The sequence below is a fragment of the Acinonyx jubatus genome, chromosome E1 (genome assembly GCF_027475565.1).
Source record: "Acinonyx jubatus isolate Ajub_Pintada_27869175 chromosome E1, VMU_Ajub_asm_v1.0, whole genome shotgun sequence".
NCBI classification, from domain to species: Eukaryota; Metazoa; Chordata; class Mammalia; order Carnivora; family Felidae; genus Acinonyx; species Acinonyx jubatus.
The window spans coordinates 40,562,875-40,580,228 of record NC_069397.1 but is presented as its reverse complement, the minus strand read 5'-3'; the positions used below and the strand labels follow the sequence as shown (position 1 = coordinate 40,580,228).

The following is a 17,354-nucleotide window of genomic DNA, read 5'->3' as shown; positions in this document are numbered from 1 at the left end:
GACAGTTTATCGTCACCTGGGGCGGGCCTTCCCAGGGGATTTAACTGGGGCTGATAACTTTTTGTTGAGCGCCTATCGTGAATCAGACACTGAGTGCCCTGAGCGTTGGAGAAACGAGTGAATGAAGCCAGGAGCAAGTTATTCGGTGTGCACGTTATCTAGTGTGGCTCTTGCCCTGGTCCCCGTGGGTGGGTGGTCTATTCCTAACCTGAACATTTCTGGAGACCCAGAGATGTGAAGGACTGCCGGGATTATGCTCTCCCAGAGTCTCTCTGGAGTGCAGATCCCTTGGCTGTGTGGCCACAACCCCCCTTCCTCTAAGGCCTTCCCCGACCATATAAGGAGAGGCAGCTGCTGGGGGCGTCCCCAGTATCTAAAGATAGCGGTCTCTGCTTCGGACTCCAAACGCCACCGGGTAGCAGGAGCCGCCATGGCAAGGTGAGTGTTTCCAGTCGCCCTTTTCCCTGGAGATTCCTTGTCCCACCATTGTCTGGGCGCTCTGGGCCCTGCGAGGTCCCATGGAAACCCCAGACTCCGGGTCTCTGTAACTTTCGGGTGGTGAGGGAAGTGACCTGGATGTTCTCCATAACTCCCTACCTCTCAACTTTCGCACTCTCGATTCTCCCCAGGTTCACCCTCCCCGCTCCTCCCCACTCCCATCACGCCCCTTTCACTTCCTTCTGTCTCACTTAGCTCCACTTTGACAGGGCCATGGCATAAAACGTCCCTAAAATCCCCCCCCCCCCTTTCCCCAATGCCCCCTGTCTTCCCTCTGCCACTCCTATGAAGCCCCACGGCAACTCCTCTTCAGGCAGCATGCCAGGACGCTGTGGTATGACAGGCCCAAATATGTGTTCATGGAGTTTTGTGTTGAGGATAGCACCGATGTCCACGTGCTCATCGAAGACCACCGCATTGTGTTCAGGTAATGGCCCTCCTCTCTGGAGGGCCTGGTTTCCAGGAACCTTTCCTTTCTCCTAATGCGCCCATGCTCACCCTGCCTCATTTCCTCAGCTGCATTGTCTCCTCAGCTGCAAGAATGCGGATGGAGTGGAGTTGTACAATGAGATTGAGTTCTATGCTAAGGTGAACTCCAAGGTAAGGGTGGGACAGGACAGTAAGGTCTGGATGGAAAGGCTGCTTGGGAAATTGGAGATTCATTCTACACCTCAGATCCTAACAATGAGGCTGTCTATCTGGCAGGACTCCCAGGATAAACGCTCCGGTCGTTCCATCACTTGTTTTGTGAGGAAATGGAAGGAGAAGGTGGCCTGGCCTCGACTCACCAAAGAGGATATCAAAGTAGGTGTGTGGGGAATGGCCTGCTCTTTCTCCTCTGCTCTCTGTGTACCTGCGGACATAGATCTGGGAATCACCCTTGGCTCCTTTCCCACCAACATTCAGTCACTCACAAGGTCCTACTTGACTTCCTAAATATTCTTGAGTCTGTTACTTTGTCTCTTCTAATTCAGGCCTCATCCATCACTGGGTGAGGTTTATTGCATGTTTTCAGTCCTACCCTCAATCCATCCTTTGTACTGCTCCCAGCATGGCCTATCTAAAACACGCATTTGAGGGGCGCCTGGGTGGCGCAGTCGGTTAAGCGTCCGACTTCAGCCAGGTCACGATCTCGCGGTCCGTGAGTTCGAGCCCCGCGTCAGGCTCTGGGCTGATGGCTCGGAGCCTGGAGCCTGGAGCCTGTTTCCGATTCTGTGTCTCCCTCTCTCTCTGCCCCTCCCCCGTTCATGCTCTGTCTCTCTCTGTCCCAAAAATAAATAAAAAACGTTGAAAAAAAAATTTTAAACACTCATTTGAACAGTACCTGGCTGGCTCAGTCGGCCCAGCATGCGTCTCTTGATCTGAGGGTTGTGAGTTTGAGGCCCATGTTGGGTATAGAGATTACTTAAAAGTAAAATCTTTGAAAAAAAAAAAAAAAAGAAGAAGAAAATGGAGATTCTGATCACACTGGCCTAAATTCCCAAATGCCAGGGGCACCTGACCGGTCCAGTTGGTAGAGCATGTGACTGTTGATCTTGGGGCTGTGAATTCAAGCCCCATACTGGATGTAGAGAATTACTTCATAAATAAATAAATTCCCAAATGGAGCTTTAAATGGAGCATGTGCACCTCACTTTACTCCTTTTCGGTAGCACCCTCTTTCAGGCATTTGAACTTGTCACTTCTGCTCTTTGGGTTGAAATCCAAGGACCACAGCGTGACATATAAGCTATTCCTCCCTTCTGGAGCATCATATCCCATTAGTCTCTGCCCTAAACTTTACATTCTAGCCATAGCAAATGTCTTGCAACTCTTTTGCACACACCAGGCTATTTCTCATTACTTTACCTTTGCTCATGCTGTGCCTTCTTCCTGGAAAGCCATCATCACTACCTGTGCCCACCTAACCCTTGCACATCCTTTAAGTCTCTGCTACTCTAAGAAGCCTGGGCTCCTATAGTTCCTTTCTGTGTTTCCGTAATATCCCTTGCGTAAGCCACCACCACCCTTTCCACGCTGTTATTATTATAATGATTTATTTAAATTTCCCTTCCCCACTTGCTTTGTGATGGCTGGGGCTATATATATTAAACATTTTCTTGAATTAATTTTGTTAACATTTATTTATTTTTGAGAGGGAGAGAAAGAGAGAGAATGAGTAGGGGAGGGACAGAGAGAGAGGAAGACAGAGAATCCAAAGCAGGCTCTGCGTTGTCATTGCAAAGCCCAACATGGGGCTCAAACCCACAAACTGTGAGATCATGACCTGAGCTGACGTCGGATGCTCAGCCAACTGAGCCACCCAGGTGCCCCTCTGTTAAACCTTTTAGAATCACAATGCCAAGCTCAGAGTCTGGCCCATAGTACGTGTTCAATAAATAGCTGTTAAAATCAATGAGTGAGTAACTTCTTGTTTATAAGAACTTAGAACACAGGCCTCCAAGGGTTATCTCCAACTCCAGGGGATGCAGCTTGTCTGTCTTGCTTGGTTGATTCCTATAGTATTTTATGACACACTTATCTTTCTAGAGGTATTATACCTCTATTCAGTCAGCTTCTGGAGGGCCAAATTTCTATGCTTTTCCATCTCCTACAATGCCTGGCATTGTGCATCACACTTAGTAGATTCCTGGCAAATCTTTGCGGATGATGATGATGGCATCCTGGAAAGGGGCTAGTCAAAGAAGTGCTGTGGGGAAGGAAGACTGTACCCCCAATGGCCTTCTTTGCCCCTAAGCATGCCCCTGTGCACACGGCCATGTTCTTCTGTGCACTTGTGATGCTCTATACTTTCCTCTTGCAGCCGGTGTGGTTGTCTGTGGACTTTGATAACTGGAGAGACTGGGAGGGGGATGAAGAGGTGGAGCTGGCTCAGGTGGAACACTATGCAGAGGTAATGCCATTTTCTGCCCATCTTGATCATTCTCTGTGTCTCTGCTCATACGGAGGACTGTCATCAGGGCTAGACAGAGATAGATGAGCTTGTCTCATTCGTGCTCATATTGTTTACATATTTTGTGTGATGTTTATTTAGGAGGGATGGGAGAAATGAATATTAGTGAAACTGTACACTTGGATTCATGCATTAGTCACAGAATTCTGAAAAAGTGTGGCAAAGCCTTTACCAACTTTTCTGTCATTCTGTCATTCTATTTTCTCTCTCTGTGTGTGTGTGTGTGTGTGTGTGTGTGTGTGTGTGTGTGTGTGTGTTTCCTGAGCCAGACAACTTCATGGGAAGCTCAAACTAAGCAGTATAAAAATTTACATCATAAAACAAATAAATTGCGCCCTGCCATATATTATTTGGTTTTAGAATTTCAGCTACTATTTATTCAAGTTGCCAAAATACTAACAGACTGTAACCTGCATTAGTAAGAAGGATGCTGTGTGTGTGTTTCAACATCCTTTTAAAAAGGGGATCGATTCACTTTTCTCCAGTTCATTCCAGTGATGTGTTAGGGGCTGTACAGATAAGGCAGTTGTCTGGCTGGGACCATTCTCCTGTGGTCCATCAACATACAGGTTGCTCTTCCCTTGCCCTTCTTTTCTTTTGTAATCATTTTTCTCTTCCTACTAGCTTTTGAAGAAGGTCAGCGTCAAGAGACCTCCCCCTGGCATGGATGACCTGGATGTGAGTAAAGCCTGCCTTTCAACCCTTTGGTTTCCTTTTAGCCCTAAAAAATAAGATACTAGAAAGCTCTTGTTATGGTCCTTGGCACACCATAGTTTTCTCAGTGCATGTCAGCCAAATTTGGATTTGACACAGGAGGTTGAATATTCTTCTCCAGGCTGTAGAAAACCCCAGCAAGACCCTCCTCCCTCCCATCTCCCCTCTACTTCTCTATCCTAGAGCAGACCTGGCCCTGTTGACTGCATTCACAGTTGTAAGGAGCAGTGGCCTGAATTGAAATTCTGAAACCATGTGATGGTTGACACAGTGTTGTTAATTGAGTGCCAGTGGTTTATTTTATTTTTGAAGGTATAAATCCTTCTGTCAGCCTACCAGGAAGTGGTATGATTTAGAAAATCACAAAAGAAAACTTGGTGAGCGGGAGGGAGTGAGTAGAGTTTGTGAACACAAATGTTCACTGTTTGCAGATCCTACGGGCGCTTTTGTCTTTTTTTCTTTCCCTAGGATGATTCTGACAGTGCTGATGCAACAAGTAATTAACTTCTGTGACGACAGAGCTGGGGAGGAAGCTGGGGCATCTTCCAGTCGCTCTGAAAAGCTAGGGCCGGGGTCTTTGCCAGCTCTTAGCTGTGGGGTCTCCAGGATCTCTGAACTTTCCTAGAAACTCTTTTTACATGTCCTTTTATGTTTTATTTCTTTTTTCCTAGGCACTTGAGTATGGCTCCATCAGATGGCAGGATAGGAGAGTAGACTGGTGGGGCTCCTGACTTCCTACCAATTGGCTATAATCTTTGTGCTTGGGCCACTCATCGGGGCTCTCTTGAGTATTCGAGCATGTGTGTGTGGTAGAGCAAAAGCCAAAGAAGCAGCATATAGATTATAATAAATCTGTAAGAACAATTCTCTGTCTCCTTTCTTCTTGCACTTCTTCCTCCTGGAGGCAAACCTCTTCTACCTTTATTGTTCCTCTCAAGGGGTGGGGTGGGCGTTGCAGATCCTGGTCCTCACTGCTGAGATTGGAAACAGAAAGATCTTGGGAGTAGGCTTGTAACCTACATGGGACTTCCCCATGCCTACATCAATGCTTATGTCTCAGACCAGACACCAGCCTTTCTCTGTACCCCTAGAACCATGTAAATTCTGCCACCCCTAGAACTAGCCAGAAACCCACCTCAGCTTCCTGCATAATCCAGAAATTTCTTTGCACTTTAATAGCTAATTGTTACATTAGTTAATGCCTATATCTGTTTGCTCTTCCATCCATTATCTACCCCATTCATCCACGAACATTTTTTTGAGTGCCTAATGTGTACTTAAACTGTGACTTAGACAAAATGCCGTACCCACACTTTGCCCTTGAACTCATGGTAAAGTACTGAGATTTGTTTAAAAAATTAAACTTCAAAAGTTTATGTCAATCATATATAGATACAGTTTAAAAATTAAAATAGTATAGAAGGGTATAAAATTTAAAGTTGAATTTGTACTCCTTTAAGAGAGGTAACTACTGTTAATAGTTTCTCTGATAAATTGATATATCTGTATATGTATATACACTGTACACATAACTTGCATTAATACTTATAGCTTATGTAATCATATTGTATTATATAGTTAGCTGATATATAAAACAATACATATGAAACAAACATACAGTTACTTACATATAGGATAATATCTATTAAATCTTGGGGCGCCTGGGTGGCTCAGTTGGTTAAGCAACTGACTTCCGCTCAGGTCACGATCTCACGGTTTGTGGGTTCGAGCCCCACATTGGGCTCTGTGCCGACAGCTCAGAGCCTGGAGCCTGCTCTGGATTCTGTGTCTCCCTCTCTCTCTGCCCCTCCCCCACTTGTGCTCTTTCTCTCTCTCTCTCTCTCTCTCTCTCTCTCTCTCAAAAATAAACAAAATATAAAAAAATTTTTTTAAACTTAATAGACCTATAAGCAAATGCAGTGTGTGTACACAATTGAAATCATACTATGTACATTTAAACCCAGCTTGTTTAAACTTAATATATATTGGGGCTGTTTCCAAGTTGGTGTATATAGATCTAACTATTTTTCATGGCTACATGGTATTCAACTAAAGATACTTTCCACAATGTAACTGATTCCTCACTGAGGGACATTTAGGTTGTTGTTAGTCTTTTTCAGTTTTCAAACAATGCTGCAACAAGGATTCAAAAATAGATCTTTATATGTTTGGCAAGAATATCTGTAGGGTAAATTCCTAGAAGTGGAATTGCTAGGTCAAAGAGTAGTAGATACATTTAAATGTTTTGATAGCTGTTGCCCAAGTTGCTCCTAGCTAAACTGGACCCATTCCTGCTCCCACCAACAGAGTGGCCCGTTCTTCAAAACCTTTTAGATACTCACAAAGATAAAAAAATTGTACTTGACTTAATTTACTTTTAATTATAAGATTGTTCGTTTATTTTTATTAGTGATTGGTATCTCTTTTAAGGTGCTCTGTCCATACCTTTTGCCCATTTTGCTATTGACATTACTTCTTAAGCTTTTTAAAAAGTCTGATAATACAAAGTTGTACTTGTATCATGCTGTACAATTTACTAAGTCTTTATATATTATCTTAATACAAATTTTGAACCTCATATCAACCTTATAATTAGGTTTTCTTCATAGGTGATTGAACGGGTAACAATAGGTGGCAGAGTTGGGACTTGAACTTGTATAGCATATGTCCCTCCCTTATCCACAATTCTGAAAACCGAGAAAAAATCTGAAAACCCACTTAAAAAAATTGGCAGCAAAACTCATTTGACAGCAAAACCTGACCTAAAATGATGTGAAGCTATTTATAGTATTCGTTTATTCTATTTAGTGCATTTATTTCTCAGCATAAATAGTAATGCTTTGGATGACATGGTGTTGCTCCAGAATTCCAAATGGAACACATGGGGGTTCATAACACATACATACATTCACATACAAAACACATGGTGGGTATGCTCTGCATTACTGCCTAAAATCTGAAAAAATCCTAAATTCTGATACACCTGGCGTCTTCAAGCTTTTTATTATTTGCTTTAAGAAAGCAGGAAGTTAATTCTAACATTTAATCTGTTTAACGTTTTAAGGCGCTGATTACAGTTTGTTAATTTCTGTTAGCCTTTCTCTTCTACACTGTCCAGTTAGGTAACACTAGTCACATGTGGTTATTGAGTGCATGTGATTATTGAGTACCGAGATGTGGCTAGTGCAAGCTGAGATGTGCTATAAGCATAAATACACATCAGCTTTTGAAAATTTTGTGCAGAAAAAAAATCTCACTTAATTTTACACTTATTAAATGACATAATATTCTGGATCTGTTGGTTTCAATGAAACATTAGCGTATATGGCTTGCACTAATTTCTATTGGGCAGCAGTGCCCTGTATCCATGTCAGTACCCCTCGCCCCAACCTCGTCTTTCCCCAGCCGAGACTGCGGGAGGCTGAACTAAGTGCCTTGACAAGTCCCGGCCGAGCGCAGTTTTGTTTTCAGGTCTTTCCAAAGTCTTCAAACAGTTGCTAGGCGCCCCGGAACGTCTGCAAATCGCGTTTTCGGTAAATTTGTCCAAGCCACACCCCGTCCCTTGTCCTCGTGCTTCTGCGCGGAGACGCGCTCTCAGTGAAGATTGTCCCGCAGGGCTCTCCGTCCGCCCGCGGGCCGTCCAGTGTGCGCGGGTTCCCGCGTTCTCCGCGTCCCGGGAGACAGCGGCGATGGCGTTCCGGTGTCAGCGGGACAGCTATGCCCGCGAGGTGCGGCCGGCTGGGCGAGGCACCTGCAGCTGCCGGGCGGATGGGGCGGTGCGGGAAGACGGAGCCGCGTGCAGGGGCTGCGGGGACTCAGTCCCGGTGTCTTGAGGGCTGGGGTCCGCCTTATTCTGTGTCCCTCTCTGTGCAGTTCACCACCACCGTGGTCTCCTGCCGTCCCGCGGAGCTACAGACCGAAGGAAGCAACGGCAAGAAAGAAGTGCTGAGTGGCTTCCAAGTGGTGCTGGAAGACACGCTGCTTTTCCCCGAGGGCGGGGGACAGGTACCAGGCCCGCGCCTCACCCCGACCCGCTCCCAGGAAGCCCCTCATTCCTTTCTGCTCAGGAAATGCCCTCTTGCTCCTCTGCCCCAGCCGTGATGAATACAGATGGAAGTTAGTTCAATTCAGCTCGTTTGTTCATTCAACAGATACTTACCAACGCATACTTATTGGGTCATAACATATCCTGGGTACTTACTCCAGGTTCTGAGGATAAGGGGTGAACAAGACAGTATCTCTACATACAGAGAATATTTATCGGAGAAGACAGACAAAATGGTAAATAGATAAAATAGAGGGCTTGGTTTGGTAAGTGCTCTAAAGAAAATTAAAGGTTGAGGGAAAGACAGTCATGGGATGTTCTCCTAAGTAGGGGGGAAGTTATTTCAGTACAGACCTAAGTGAAGGGAGTGGGTAAACCATTGCAGTTACCTAATGGTGTTTGTGGGAAAGGAGCAAGTATTCCAGGCAGCGAGAAAACAAGTGCAAAGGAATTAGGAATTAGCTTAGGGTGTTTGACAGGGACTGGAAATGCTCCCCTTGAGGGAGCACAACAGAGGACAGGCTTATTTGTGCTGTGATGGGATAGGGACAAGGTCCAACATGAACTGGAGAAAGGAGAGTAATAACAGCAAAAAGGTGGGCGTTATGGGAGAGGCTTTTTCCAGCAGGGATAATAGCACAGACAAAGGCAGGGAAGGCTGAAGGAATCCGACAAGTCTAGTTAAAGGCAAGTAGTCTAATATAGTTGGAGCCTATGGTGTGTGTTGATGACAGGCTGGAGGTGACCTTGGAAAGGTCAGTTGGGGTCAGTTCAGAGGAACTTGAAGGATGTGTTAAGGTGTGTGGACTTCATCCAAGAAGCTGTGGTGAACCATGAAGTACTTAGGCAAAGAAGTGAAACGAGAGAACATGGTCAGTAAACTTGATAGTGAGAAAGTTCCAATTTCATATCAGCGTCATTGTTACAGGAGGTTTTCTGCTGAAGGAAGACCTGTAACCTCAGGCAACTATAGAAAGACTCATTGTATACGTTTCTTCCCTAATTCCTTGAGACTATTAGGTCTTTTTCCTGTGAACTCCTCTAGAACAGTGTACTTTTTTTACATTATAGCGTGTTGTAGATCATATTGCAGTGACCCGTGTGTGTGTGTCTGTATTTTTTTTCCAGACGCTTAAGATCCATGAGGGGCTTTGTCTTGTTTATATTGTATTCTGGGGTCATGGCCAGATCTTGTAAGCAGGTGGCACTAGATATTTTTTTAAGTGAATGAATGTTTTTGTTCTTTATTTTTTTTAAAGTAATCTCTACACCCAACAGGGAGCTCGAACTCATGACCTGGAGATCAAGAGTCGCATGCTCCACTGACCGAGCCAGCCAGGCGTCCTTAAAATGAGTGAATATTTTTGTATCTAATTCTAGTAATAGTGCGGAGGATGGAAGGAAAATCAAACCATTTTAGAAACTCTTGGAAGATAAGAATCTAAAGGCAGTGAGAGTGACGATTACATTTCTTTGGGTTTTACTAAAATCTTTGTTTTTGTAGTTATAATCTCTGTTTTAAGTCTGCTGTTTTGTTCTCAAGAACAAAATATATGGGTGTTCAGAGTGAAGAGAATAGAATCCCCTCACAGAACAAAGTGGACCACCTCACCGGACAGTGCTTCTTGTCCCTTAGGGAATCTCAGATTCTGGGTGTGTTCCTTACATACATTCCCTAGAGGGTCTTTGTATCCAGGAGTTAAGGTGAGCTCTGTCTCCCACCGCTGATTAGTTTTACTTCTTTCCCCAGCCTGATGACCACGGTACGATCAATGACATCTCTGTGTTGCGAGTGACCCGCCGCGGGGCTCAGGCTGATCATTTCACACAGACAGCCCTGGCCCCAGGGACTGAGGTCCAGGTCCGGGTGGACTGGGAGCGAAGGTTTGACCACATGCAGCAGCATTCAGGTAGGCGGGGCGGCCTGGGGGATCTGCAGGAGGGGCTGTTGCCATGGATGGGAATGCCATAATGATTGGGACGTCTTTGGGTTCTCTAGGGGTTAACCTTTTGGAAAGGACAGACGTAATCAGAATCAGCTCCGTTTCAGACAGTAGGTGAAAAATGTTATAACAAGGTGAACAATTAAAGTAAAAGTATTAGAATAACCTCCGGATTTGAGTTTTACCAACCTCCCACTTTTTGGCTTTACCTGGATATCTCCTAGGCTCTTTAAATTCAATGTGTTCAAAACGGACTTAAATAGGCATTTCTTCCCCCAGACCAGGTGTTCATGAACATCCACCTGGTTGCTCAAATCCTGAAAGTCAGTGCAGACACCTCTTTGGGGAGAGCCAACCACTGGGTCCTGGCAGTTTATCTTCTGAACATCTCTCCACTTCCTTCCACTGTTAGCACAGTCATCCTGGTCCCAGCTCTTTGTCTTTCCCCCAGACGCCTGATAGAGGTCATTTGTGAAACGGCATCATAAAGCTTTTTGTAGGGTTCTCGTGAGGGTTTTCAGTAACATATCTGATAAGAGTATTATTAGCCAGTACCCGGCAGGTCTTCCACGGGGAGAATCTCTGTGATGATATCAGGGAGCATGTGGCTGGCTGCACTTCTCACTCTACCCTGTCTCTTGCTCTCTCCGCTCAGGGCAGCATCTCATCACAGCAGTTGCTGACCATCTGTTCGGGTTGAAGACCACATCCTGGTGAGCAGGGGACCTAAGACTAACCATAGGTTGCAGGTCCCAGACTGGCAGCTCCTCTCCCAGTCAGTGATGGGTCGGGGTAGGAGGATAAAAGAAAGGATAGGGTTCAAAATCTGCTGTGTTCTCCTGTTCCCCTTAGGGTGGGGGTGGTGGGTGACCTTGTGTGTCTCAGGGGAAGCATGAGGATGCGAGAAGGAAAGAACATGGAGTTTGGAGCCCAGAGAGCCAGGGGGTGAATTCTGGCTGCATGATCTTGATCACATTCCTTCCTACTCCTCACCCATACAAAAGGAAATGACTGACAGTCTCTACCTTGGAGGGTTTTTGTGAGGATTAAATAAGATAATTTACGTGAACGTTCTTTGTAGACTTTGTTATATTCTTACTGTCATCATCAGCGCCCTGTGACTGCCGCACTTCTTCTGGCAGGGAGTTAGGGCGGCTGCGGAGTGTGATTGAGCTGGACAGCCCCTCTGTGACTGCAGAGCAGGTGGCTGCCATTGAGCAGAGCGTCAATGAAAAAATCAGAGACCGCCTGCCTGTGAATGTGCGAGAGCTGAGCCTGGATGACCCTGAGGTGGAGCAGGTGAGGGAGAGCCAGTGCGGCAGCGTCTGTAGAATGGCCCTCCAAGGGCCCGTCATCAAAATTCAGACAGCCCGTCTCCCTCTGCTGTGTTCCAGGTGAGGGGCCGGGGTTTGCCCGACGATCATGCTGGGCCCGTTCGAGTTGTTACCATCGAGAGCGTTGATTCCAACATGTGCTGTGGGACCCATGTGAGCAATCTCAGTGACCTTCAGGTGGGTAAAGAAGGGCTCTTGAGTGGTTGGGAGAGAGGGTGTTAGGGAAGTGGGGATCACGAGAAGGCTGAGAGCGATCGAGGGGGACAGCTGAGGAGGCCCGGCTGAAGTCACTCCTTCAGGGCTTCCCAGCTGGGGCACAGGTCTAGGGATCTCCTCCCCTCGGCTCTGGCACCCGCTTCAGTTTATACCTGTGCTTGTGTTACTCCCTTGCCTCATGTAGGTCATTAAAATTCTGGGCACCGAGAAGGGGAAAAAGAACAAAACCAACCTGGCATTTCTGGCTGGGAACCGGGTGCTGAAGTGGATGGAGAGAAGCCACGGAACTGAAAAAGCACTGACCACACTGCTTAAGTATGCCCCCTGCTGCCCCCATGTCTCAGGTTCTGGCCACCCCAAGTTCAGCTCTCCTACCTGTAGGGTAGACAGTTCTCTCTTTATCTCGGGGCGGACGGGGTTGGGGGTAAGATGCAATCGTAAGTGATGAAGCACTTTGGATGGTAAGTCAGACCCATGTAAAATGGTTTATTCCTTTATATCTTCTTCGTCAGTTGCTTAGGCAGCCTCCTTGGAAGGTCCCCAGGTCCCCATCTGGAGGGAGACTATCAAGAAGGGCATCATGGTGGGGCACCTGGGTGGCTCAGTCGGTTAGGTGTCCGACGTCAGCTCAGGTCATGATCTCATGGACTGTGAGTTCGAGCCCCGCGTCGGGCTCTGTGCTGACAGCTCAGAGCTTGGAGCCTGCTTTGGATTCTGTGTCTCCCTTTCTGTCTGCCCCTCCCCTGCTCACATTCTCTGTCTCTGTCTCTCTCTCAAAAATAAATAAACGTTAAAAATTTTTTTTTTTTTTTAAGAAAGAAGGGCATCATGGATATACACCTCATCCCAAAAGCAGTTTGGGAAGCCGGGCAGGTGACCACACACCTTTCTCTTGCAGGTGTGGAGCAGAGGATCACGTGGAAGCAGTGAAGAAGCTACAGAACTCTACCAAGCTCTTGCAGAAGGTGATTTATTCCATCGAGGTTGGAGAGGGCCTCACCAGTTGTATAGTTCATCAGAGCCGGAGTGAGGGGGAATGAAGTGGGGCGAAGATGGTGAGCTCCCCTGTTACTCCTTCTGTCTGTTGAGTTCTGGCATCTGTTGCAGAACAACCTGAATCTGCTCAGAGACCTGGCCGTGCACATTGCCCACAGCCTGCGGAACAGCCCAGACTGGGGAGGTGTGGTCACGTTACATAGGTGAGACACAGGGTATGGAGCTGCTGGGCTTGGGGCTTGGGGCTCAGCCTCTCCCCTGGGTGCAGTGCCTAGTGGGTCACTCACTGCTTTCTCAAGGCTGAGCAGACCCGAGGGGATGTGTTACCTTCCAGATTTCCTGGGTTCTATAAGAGCATCTTCATAGTAACACTGTAACTTTCATCACCACCTTCCCTCACCTCCTTCACCATCTAACAGATGTCTCCTTACCTGACCGATCTTGTTGAAGGGAGACAGAAATAAATACAAAGCATGCTGTAAACTGCCGAGAAGGACATGTTGCTGGCTCTCAGCCAGCACTCTCTGTCTTTGCTGAGAGAGTCTGGGACTTCGCACAGACAGCCTGCCGCAAGGCCAGCCTGATGAGGAGGAGAGGGGCTTCCTGCAGTTTCCCATCTCCTGCTCCAAGCTGGATCTGACGTCTGTGTCCTTTGTTGTAGGAAGGAGGGGGATTCTGAGTTCATGAATATCATTGCCAATGAGATTGGGTCAGAGGTAAGAGGAGCATGAGATTCTTGATCTCTCGTGGGTAGAGACCTGAGTGAGGTGCATTAGTTTAGCTGAAGTCCCTCCCATGAATGCATGAAGAGTAGGGAATTGAAATTCATTCAGTACTGTTTGTTTTTTTTTTTTTTTTAGCACTAGTGTGAGATCTGTGATAGTGACCTCTCTGGGGCTGCGATATTTACCAGCTTCTGAGTTCCTTTTATGAGAGCTGAAACTCTTCCAAGCCACCCACATTTATATGTGCCAAGGGCCTGGTTTTAGAAGCGATGGGGCTGGCTAGGCCCTTTGAAGGCCATCCTTTCCATTTTCCTTCTCCTCTGGCTCCCGGTGCCATCCTGGTAGTCTGCAACTTCATGATTTCCGGGTCTCTCTTTTGCATTTACTCCAAAAAACACTCTTTGGGGTACCTGCCCCGGGCCAAACAGTATACATGTCTCTTTTTATAGTCCTGTGTAAAGCATACTGATTCTCAAGGAGCTCACTCTCCAGTCTGGGAGGCAAATGTACTGTATGGTGACATTTCTAATTTCGGGTGGTGAATGCTGGAAGTGGAACAACATGTTACCTGAAAGAGTGGGGAGCCCCCAGGGGAGGGGCCTGCAGAACTGCCTAGTGGTCGTCAGATGAGGAAGCAAAGGTAGCCAGGCAGAGGGAGACAGGCAGCTTTAGGCAGTGGCAGGTGCAGGCTGTGTGAGGGAAAGCGGTGGGCAGGCTGCAAAAGTTGATGGGAGTCAGGTCACAAAAGGCATTTAGTGCCTGGCCATGGTCAGCAGCCTTCTGCCTTCTTAATGTTTAACCTAAGTTCCTATAGTCATTCTCAAAAAAGTTTCTTGGCCCTGGTGGGCCAGAGCATAGGGGCTGCATTATCTCTCATCAGGAACATCACTCATGGTTTAAGGGCAAAAGTCTGATCTTGAGAGTGAGGAGAGGACAGCATTTAGGGGGATTGACCCTACTTCTCAAGTATCAGGACTTCTCTTTATCTTACCTCCTAGGAGACCCTCCTGTTCTTAACTGTGGGTGATGAGAAAGGTGCTGGGCTCTTCTTACTGGCAGGGCCAGCTGAAGCCGTGGAGACCCTGGGCCCCAGGTAATCTGTGGACTGTCTGCACTAACCTGCTAGTAGAGCCCTTGACCCACAAAGAGGGCCACCACATCTGTGATCTCATTTTGATTCACATCACAGGCATATGAGGTGGGCTGAGCAGGAACAATTATCACCGCAGTCATTCCTAATTTTACAGACGAGGGACTACATATCATGTGCCTGAGATCTCACAGTTGGTAGAACTGAGACTCAAACCTAGGTCTTTTTTGCTCCAAATCTCCTATGCTTTTCTGTTTTTTCTTTTAGAAATTGAGATAACATAAATGACGCACGAATTCAGGTGCTGTATTATCACTAGGCCAATAAAACAGGTGACTAAGGCACCAGCAAAGCAGAGACACAGACCAACTATTCTGGAGAAGAGATTAGGATTTTAAGACTAAGTAAAAATCAGCATTGATGTAATTGTCATGGGAAAATTAGAACTTTGTTGAATTTCTTTACCCTCATTGCTTATGTTTTCTTACTTTATTTTTCAATGTTTAAAAAAAAAACATTACTTATTTTCAGAGAGAGCAAGCATGCGCACTTGAGCGGGGGAGGGGCAGGGAGGGGGAGAGAGAGAATCCCAAGCAGGCTCTGTGCAGTGAGTGCAGAGCCCGACTTGGGGCTCGATCTCACCAACTGTGAGATCATGACCTTAGCCAAAATCAAGAGTCTAGGACACTTAACCAACTGAGCCACCCAGGTGCCCCTATATTTTCTCACTTTAAATTAGATACAGAGCGTAGTGTCCCCTGTTCTTTCTGGTGTTGAGGGTTTTCAAAGTCCTGATTGGCTCTGATGAGTTTTCAAAGGAAAACATAAGAAACTAAAGCAGAGGTTCCTGACAGGCAGCCAGATGTGGCCTACAGATTAGTTTGGGCTGTTTACTATTTTAAATTTTTTATTTTATTTTTTTTAAGTAGGCTCCATGCCCAGCATGGAGCCCAGCACAGGCCAGGAGCTCGGGACCCTGAGGTCTGGACCTGAGCTGAGATCAAGAGTCAGACGCTTAACCGACTGAGCCACTCAGGCACCCTTATTTTAAAATTTCAAAGTTAGTTGTTACATTTTAAAACTAGGAGATTTATACATAAAAATGTAGAGTTCTAGCATTTCTCAAAAAAGGAAAAGAAAGGCATGCTCTGGCAACACTGGGCCCACATGGCAATAGCTGTGAGGAACTGGGTGGTGACTGCCTGCTTCAGACAGGACAGGCTTGTCCCTCTGTCCACATTCCCCTCCCTTCTCACTCACCCCCCCCCCAGCTTGCTTCACTGCTGCTCCCCACAGGCTTTTGTGTCCACAGCCCCTTACCCCCAGTGGACACTCCCAGGAGTGTTGCCATAATTTATCTAGCCTCCCATTTCTAGACTCTTCTGTTGTATCCCGTTATTCACGCTTTTTAAAAAAATATGTAGAACAACAAATACTAGTTCATTTTTTGTTCCCCAAGTTTTTCACTTTTACAATAAACATGGTCCATATATCTGTGCATATGTGCAAGTATTTTTAAGAAGGGTTTCTAGAAGCCATCTTTCTTTCCCCTCGGCCCTGGCTGTGGGGAAGGACTCTGAGCTGCCCTTGGTTTTTCTGTGGCCTTTCCCTTGAAGACTTCCCGCCTGAATGTCTCTCTGCTCCCCAGGGTGGCTGAGGTCCTGGAAGGCAAAGGGGCCGGGAAGAAAGGCCGCTTCCAGGGCAAGGCCACCAAGATGAGCCGGCGGGCAGAGGTGCAGGCGCTTCTCCAGGACTACATCAGCACTCAGAGTGCTGAGGAGTGAGGATCTGGACACTTCCCTGGGGCTCCTGCTGTTGAGAACGGGCCTCCTGTGACCACAGAGTCTCTTGGACAATAAAATAGCTTGACTTGGAATGGTTATGGTACCACATGCATATGACTGATTTATTCAATATTCTCTGGTGTGTTTACGCGATGAGTATCTGTGAATAAACAGCTTTCTAATTTGGCCCCTGTTAGTCATAACCTCCACAAGGGAGCATTATGTTGAGGAAGTGTACTAATTTCTCTAAAGAGCAGCTGCAACCTTTCTTCCTGTGGGAATGTGACTGTCTAGGGGAGGGCGAGTCAGTCTGGAGGTTCAACCTAGGGCTTAGATTCAATCATATCTCCTCGTTTTCTTTTTTTTTTTTCCTTATTTTCCTATTCCTGTGTTTTAGAACTAAAAAGTATCAATGACTTTGCAAATAGGTCAAGAGGCCACACAAATATAGTAGAAAGATGCTCTAAGTGTGTTACTGAGACAGAAAAGAGATAGAAAAGGGTATCCCGGAAGACTAACCCAAAGAGAGCTTGTGTCACATTATTATTATTTTAATGTTTATGGATTTTGAGAGAGATCCCAAGCAGGTTCCTCGCTGTCAGCACAAAGCCCGTCGTGGGGCTCAATCCCACTAACTGCGAGATCAGGACCTGAGCCGAAATCAAGAGTCGGACGCTTAACTGACTGAGCCATCCAGGCACCCCTGGTGTCATATTATTGAGACTTTCAGAATCACTGTTAGAGATCAAGAGGGATACGTAATGATAAAAGGAGGACAAAGTATTCTAAATTTGCATCTAATAACGGCCTCAAAATATGTAAAGCAGAAGTTGACAGCTAAAAGAAGAAACACAAATCCATGCTTGGTGGAGGATTTAAACCAATCTTTCAGCAACTGTTAGGACAAGAGGAAGTATCTCGAAGTTAAGAACAAAGACATTGGAGTTTTATAGACCCGAGTAGAAGTCCTGGCTTTGTGTACCCATGGGTGGTAAAACCAGAAAAAAAGAAAGTGATTATTTTATTTATTTTTAAACTTAATGTTTGTTTAATTTT

General features: G+C 46.2%; 2 protein-coding genes across 3 annotated transcripts; both read left to right on the top strand.

Moving 5' to 3' along the window:
• The first annotated feature begins 19 nt into the window (after nt 1-19).
• Nucleotides 20-6,013, top strand: PTGES3L (prostaglandin E synthase 3 like). 2 transcript variants are annotated; one of them, XM_027049068.2, is made up of 8 exons: nt 43-438; nt 812-925; nt 1,032-1,098; nt 1,204-1,302; nt 3,302-3,391; nt 4,076-4,129; nt 4,634-4,661; nt 4,837-6,013. In XM_027049068.2, exons 1-8 carry the CDS (start codon nt 254-256, stop codon nt 4,842-4,844), a joined length of 645 nt encoding a protein of 214 aa, XP_026904869.1. In that variant the 5' UTR covers nt 43-253; the 3' UTR covers nt 4,845-6,013. The 2 variants fall into 2 exon arrangements, with proteins under 2 accessions (XP_026904870.1, XP_026904869.1); XM_027049069.2 differs by lacking the exon at nt 4,837-6,013 and having other exon boundaries at nt 20-438; nt 4,634-4,669.
• A 1,733-nt stretch (nt 6,014-7,746) lies between these two features.
• Nucleotides 7,747-16,486, top strand: AARSD1 (alanyl-tRNA synthetase domain containing 1). The gene is made up of 12 exons (XM_027049067.2): nt 7,747-7,893; nt 8,039-8,170; nt 9,961-10,120; nt 10,809-10,866; nt 11,296-11,452; nt 11,548-11,664; nt 11,888-12,018; nt 12,602-12,668; nt 12,811-12,902; nt 13,361-13,415; nt 14,423-14,517; nt 16,163-16,486. The coding sequence occupies exons 1-12, from the start codon at nt 7,855-7,857 to the stop codon at nt 16,296-16,298; spliced, it is 1,239 nt and encodes a 412-aa protein (XP_026904868.1). The 5' UTR covers nt 7,747-7,854; the 3' UTR covers nt 16,299-16,486.
• The last annotated feature ends 868 nt before the right edge of the window (nt 16,487-17,354 follow it).

Excerpts from the sequence above, each read along its gene's own strand:
- AARSD1 (XM_027049067.2), top strand. The coding sequence starts at position 7,855 with ATGGCGTTCCGGTGTCAGCGGGACAGCTATGCCCGCGAG. Across the intron at positions 12,903-13,360 it reads GGTGTGGTCACGTTACATAG|GAAGGAGGGGGATTCTGAGT; the intron begins GTGAGACACAGG and ends CCTTTGTTGTAG. Across the intron at positions 13,416-14,422 it reads CCAATGAGATTGGGTCAGAG|GAGACCCTCCTGTTCTTAAC; the intron begins GTAAGAGGAGCA and ends CTTACCTCCTAG.
- PTGES3L (XM_027049068.2), top strand. The coding sequence starts at position 254 with ATGCTCTCCCAGAGTCTCTCTGGAGTGCAGATCCCTTGGCTGTGTGGC. Across the intron at positions 439-811 it reads GCAGGAGCCGCCATGGCAAG|GCAGCATGCCAGGACGCTGT; the intron begins GTGAGTGTTTCC and ends ACTCCTCTTCAG. Across the intron at positions 1,099-1,203 it reads ATGCTAAGGTGAACTCCAAG|GACTCCCAGGATAAACGCTC; the intron begins GTAAGGGTGGGA and ends TCTATCTGGCAG.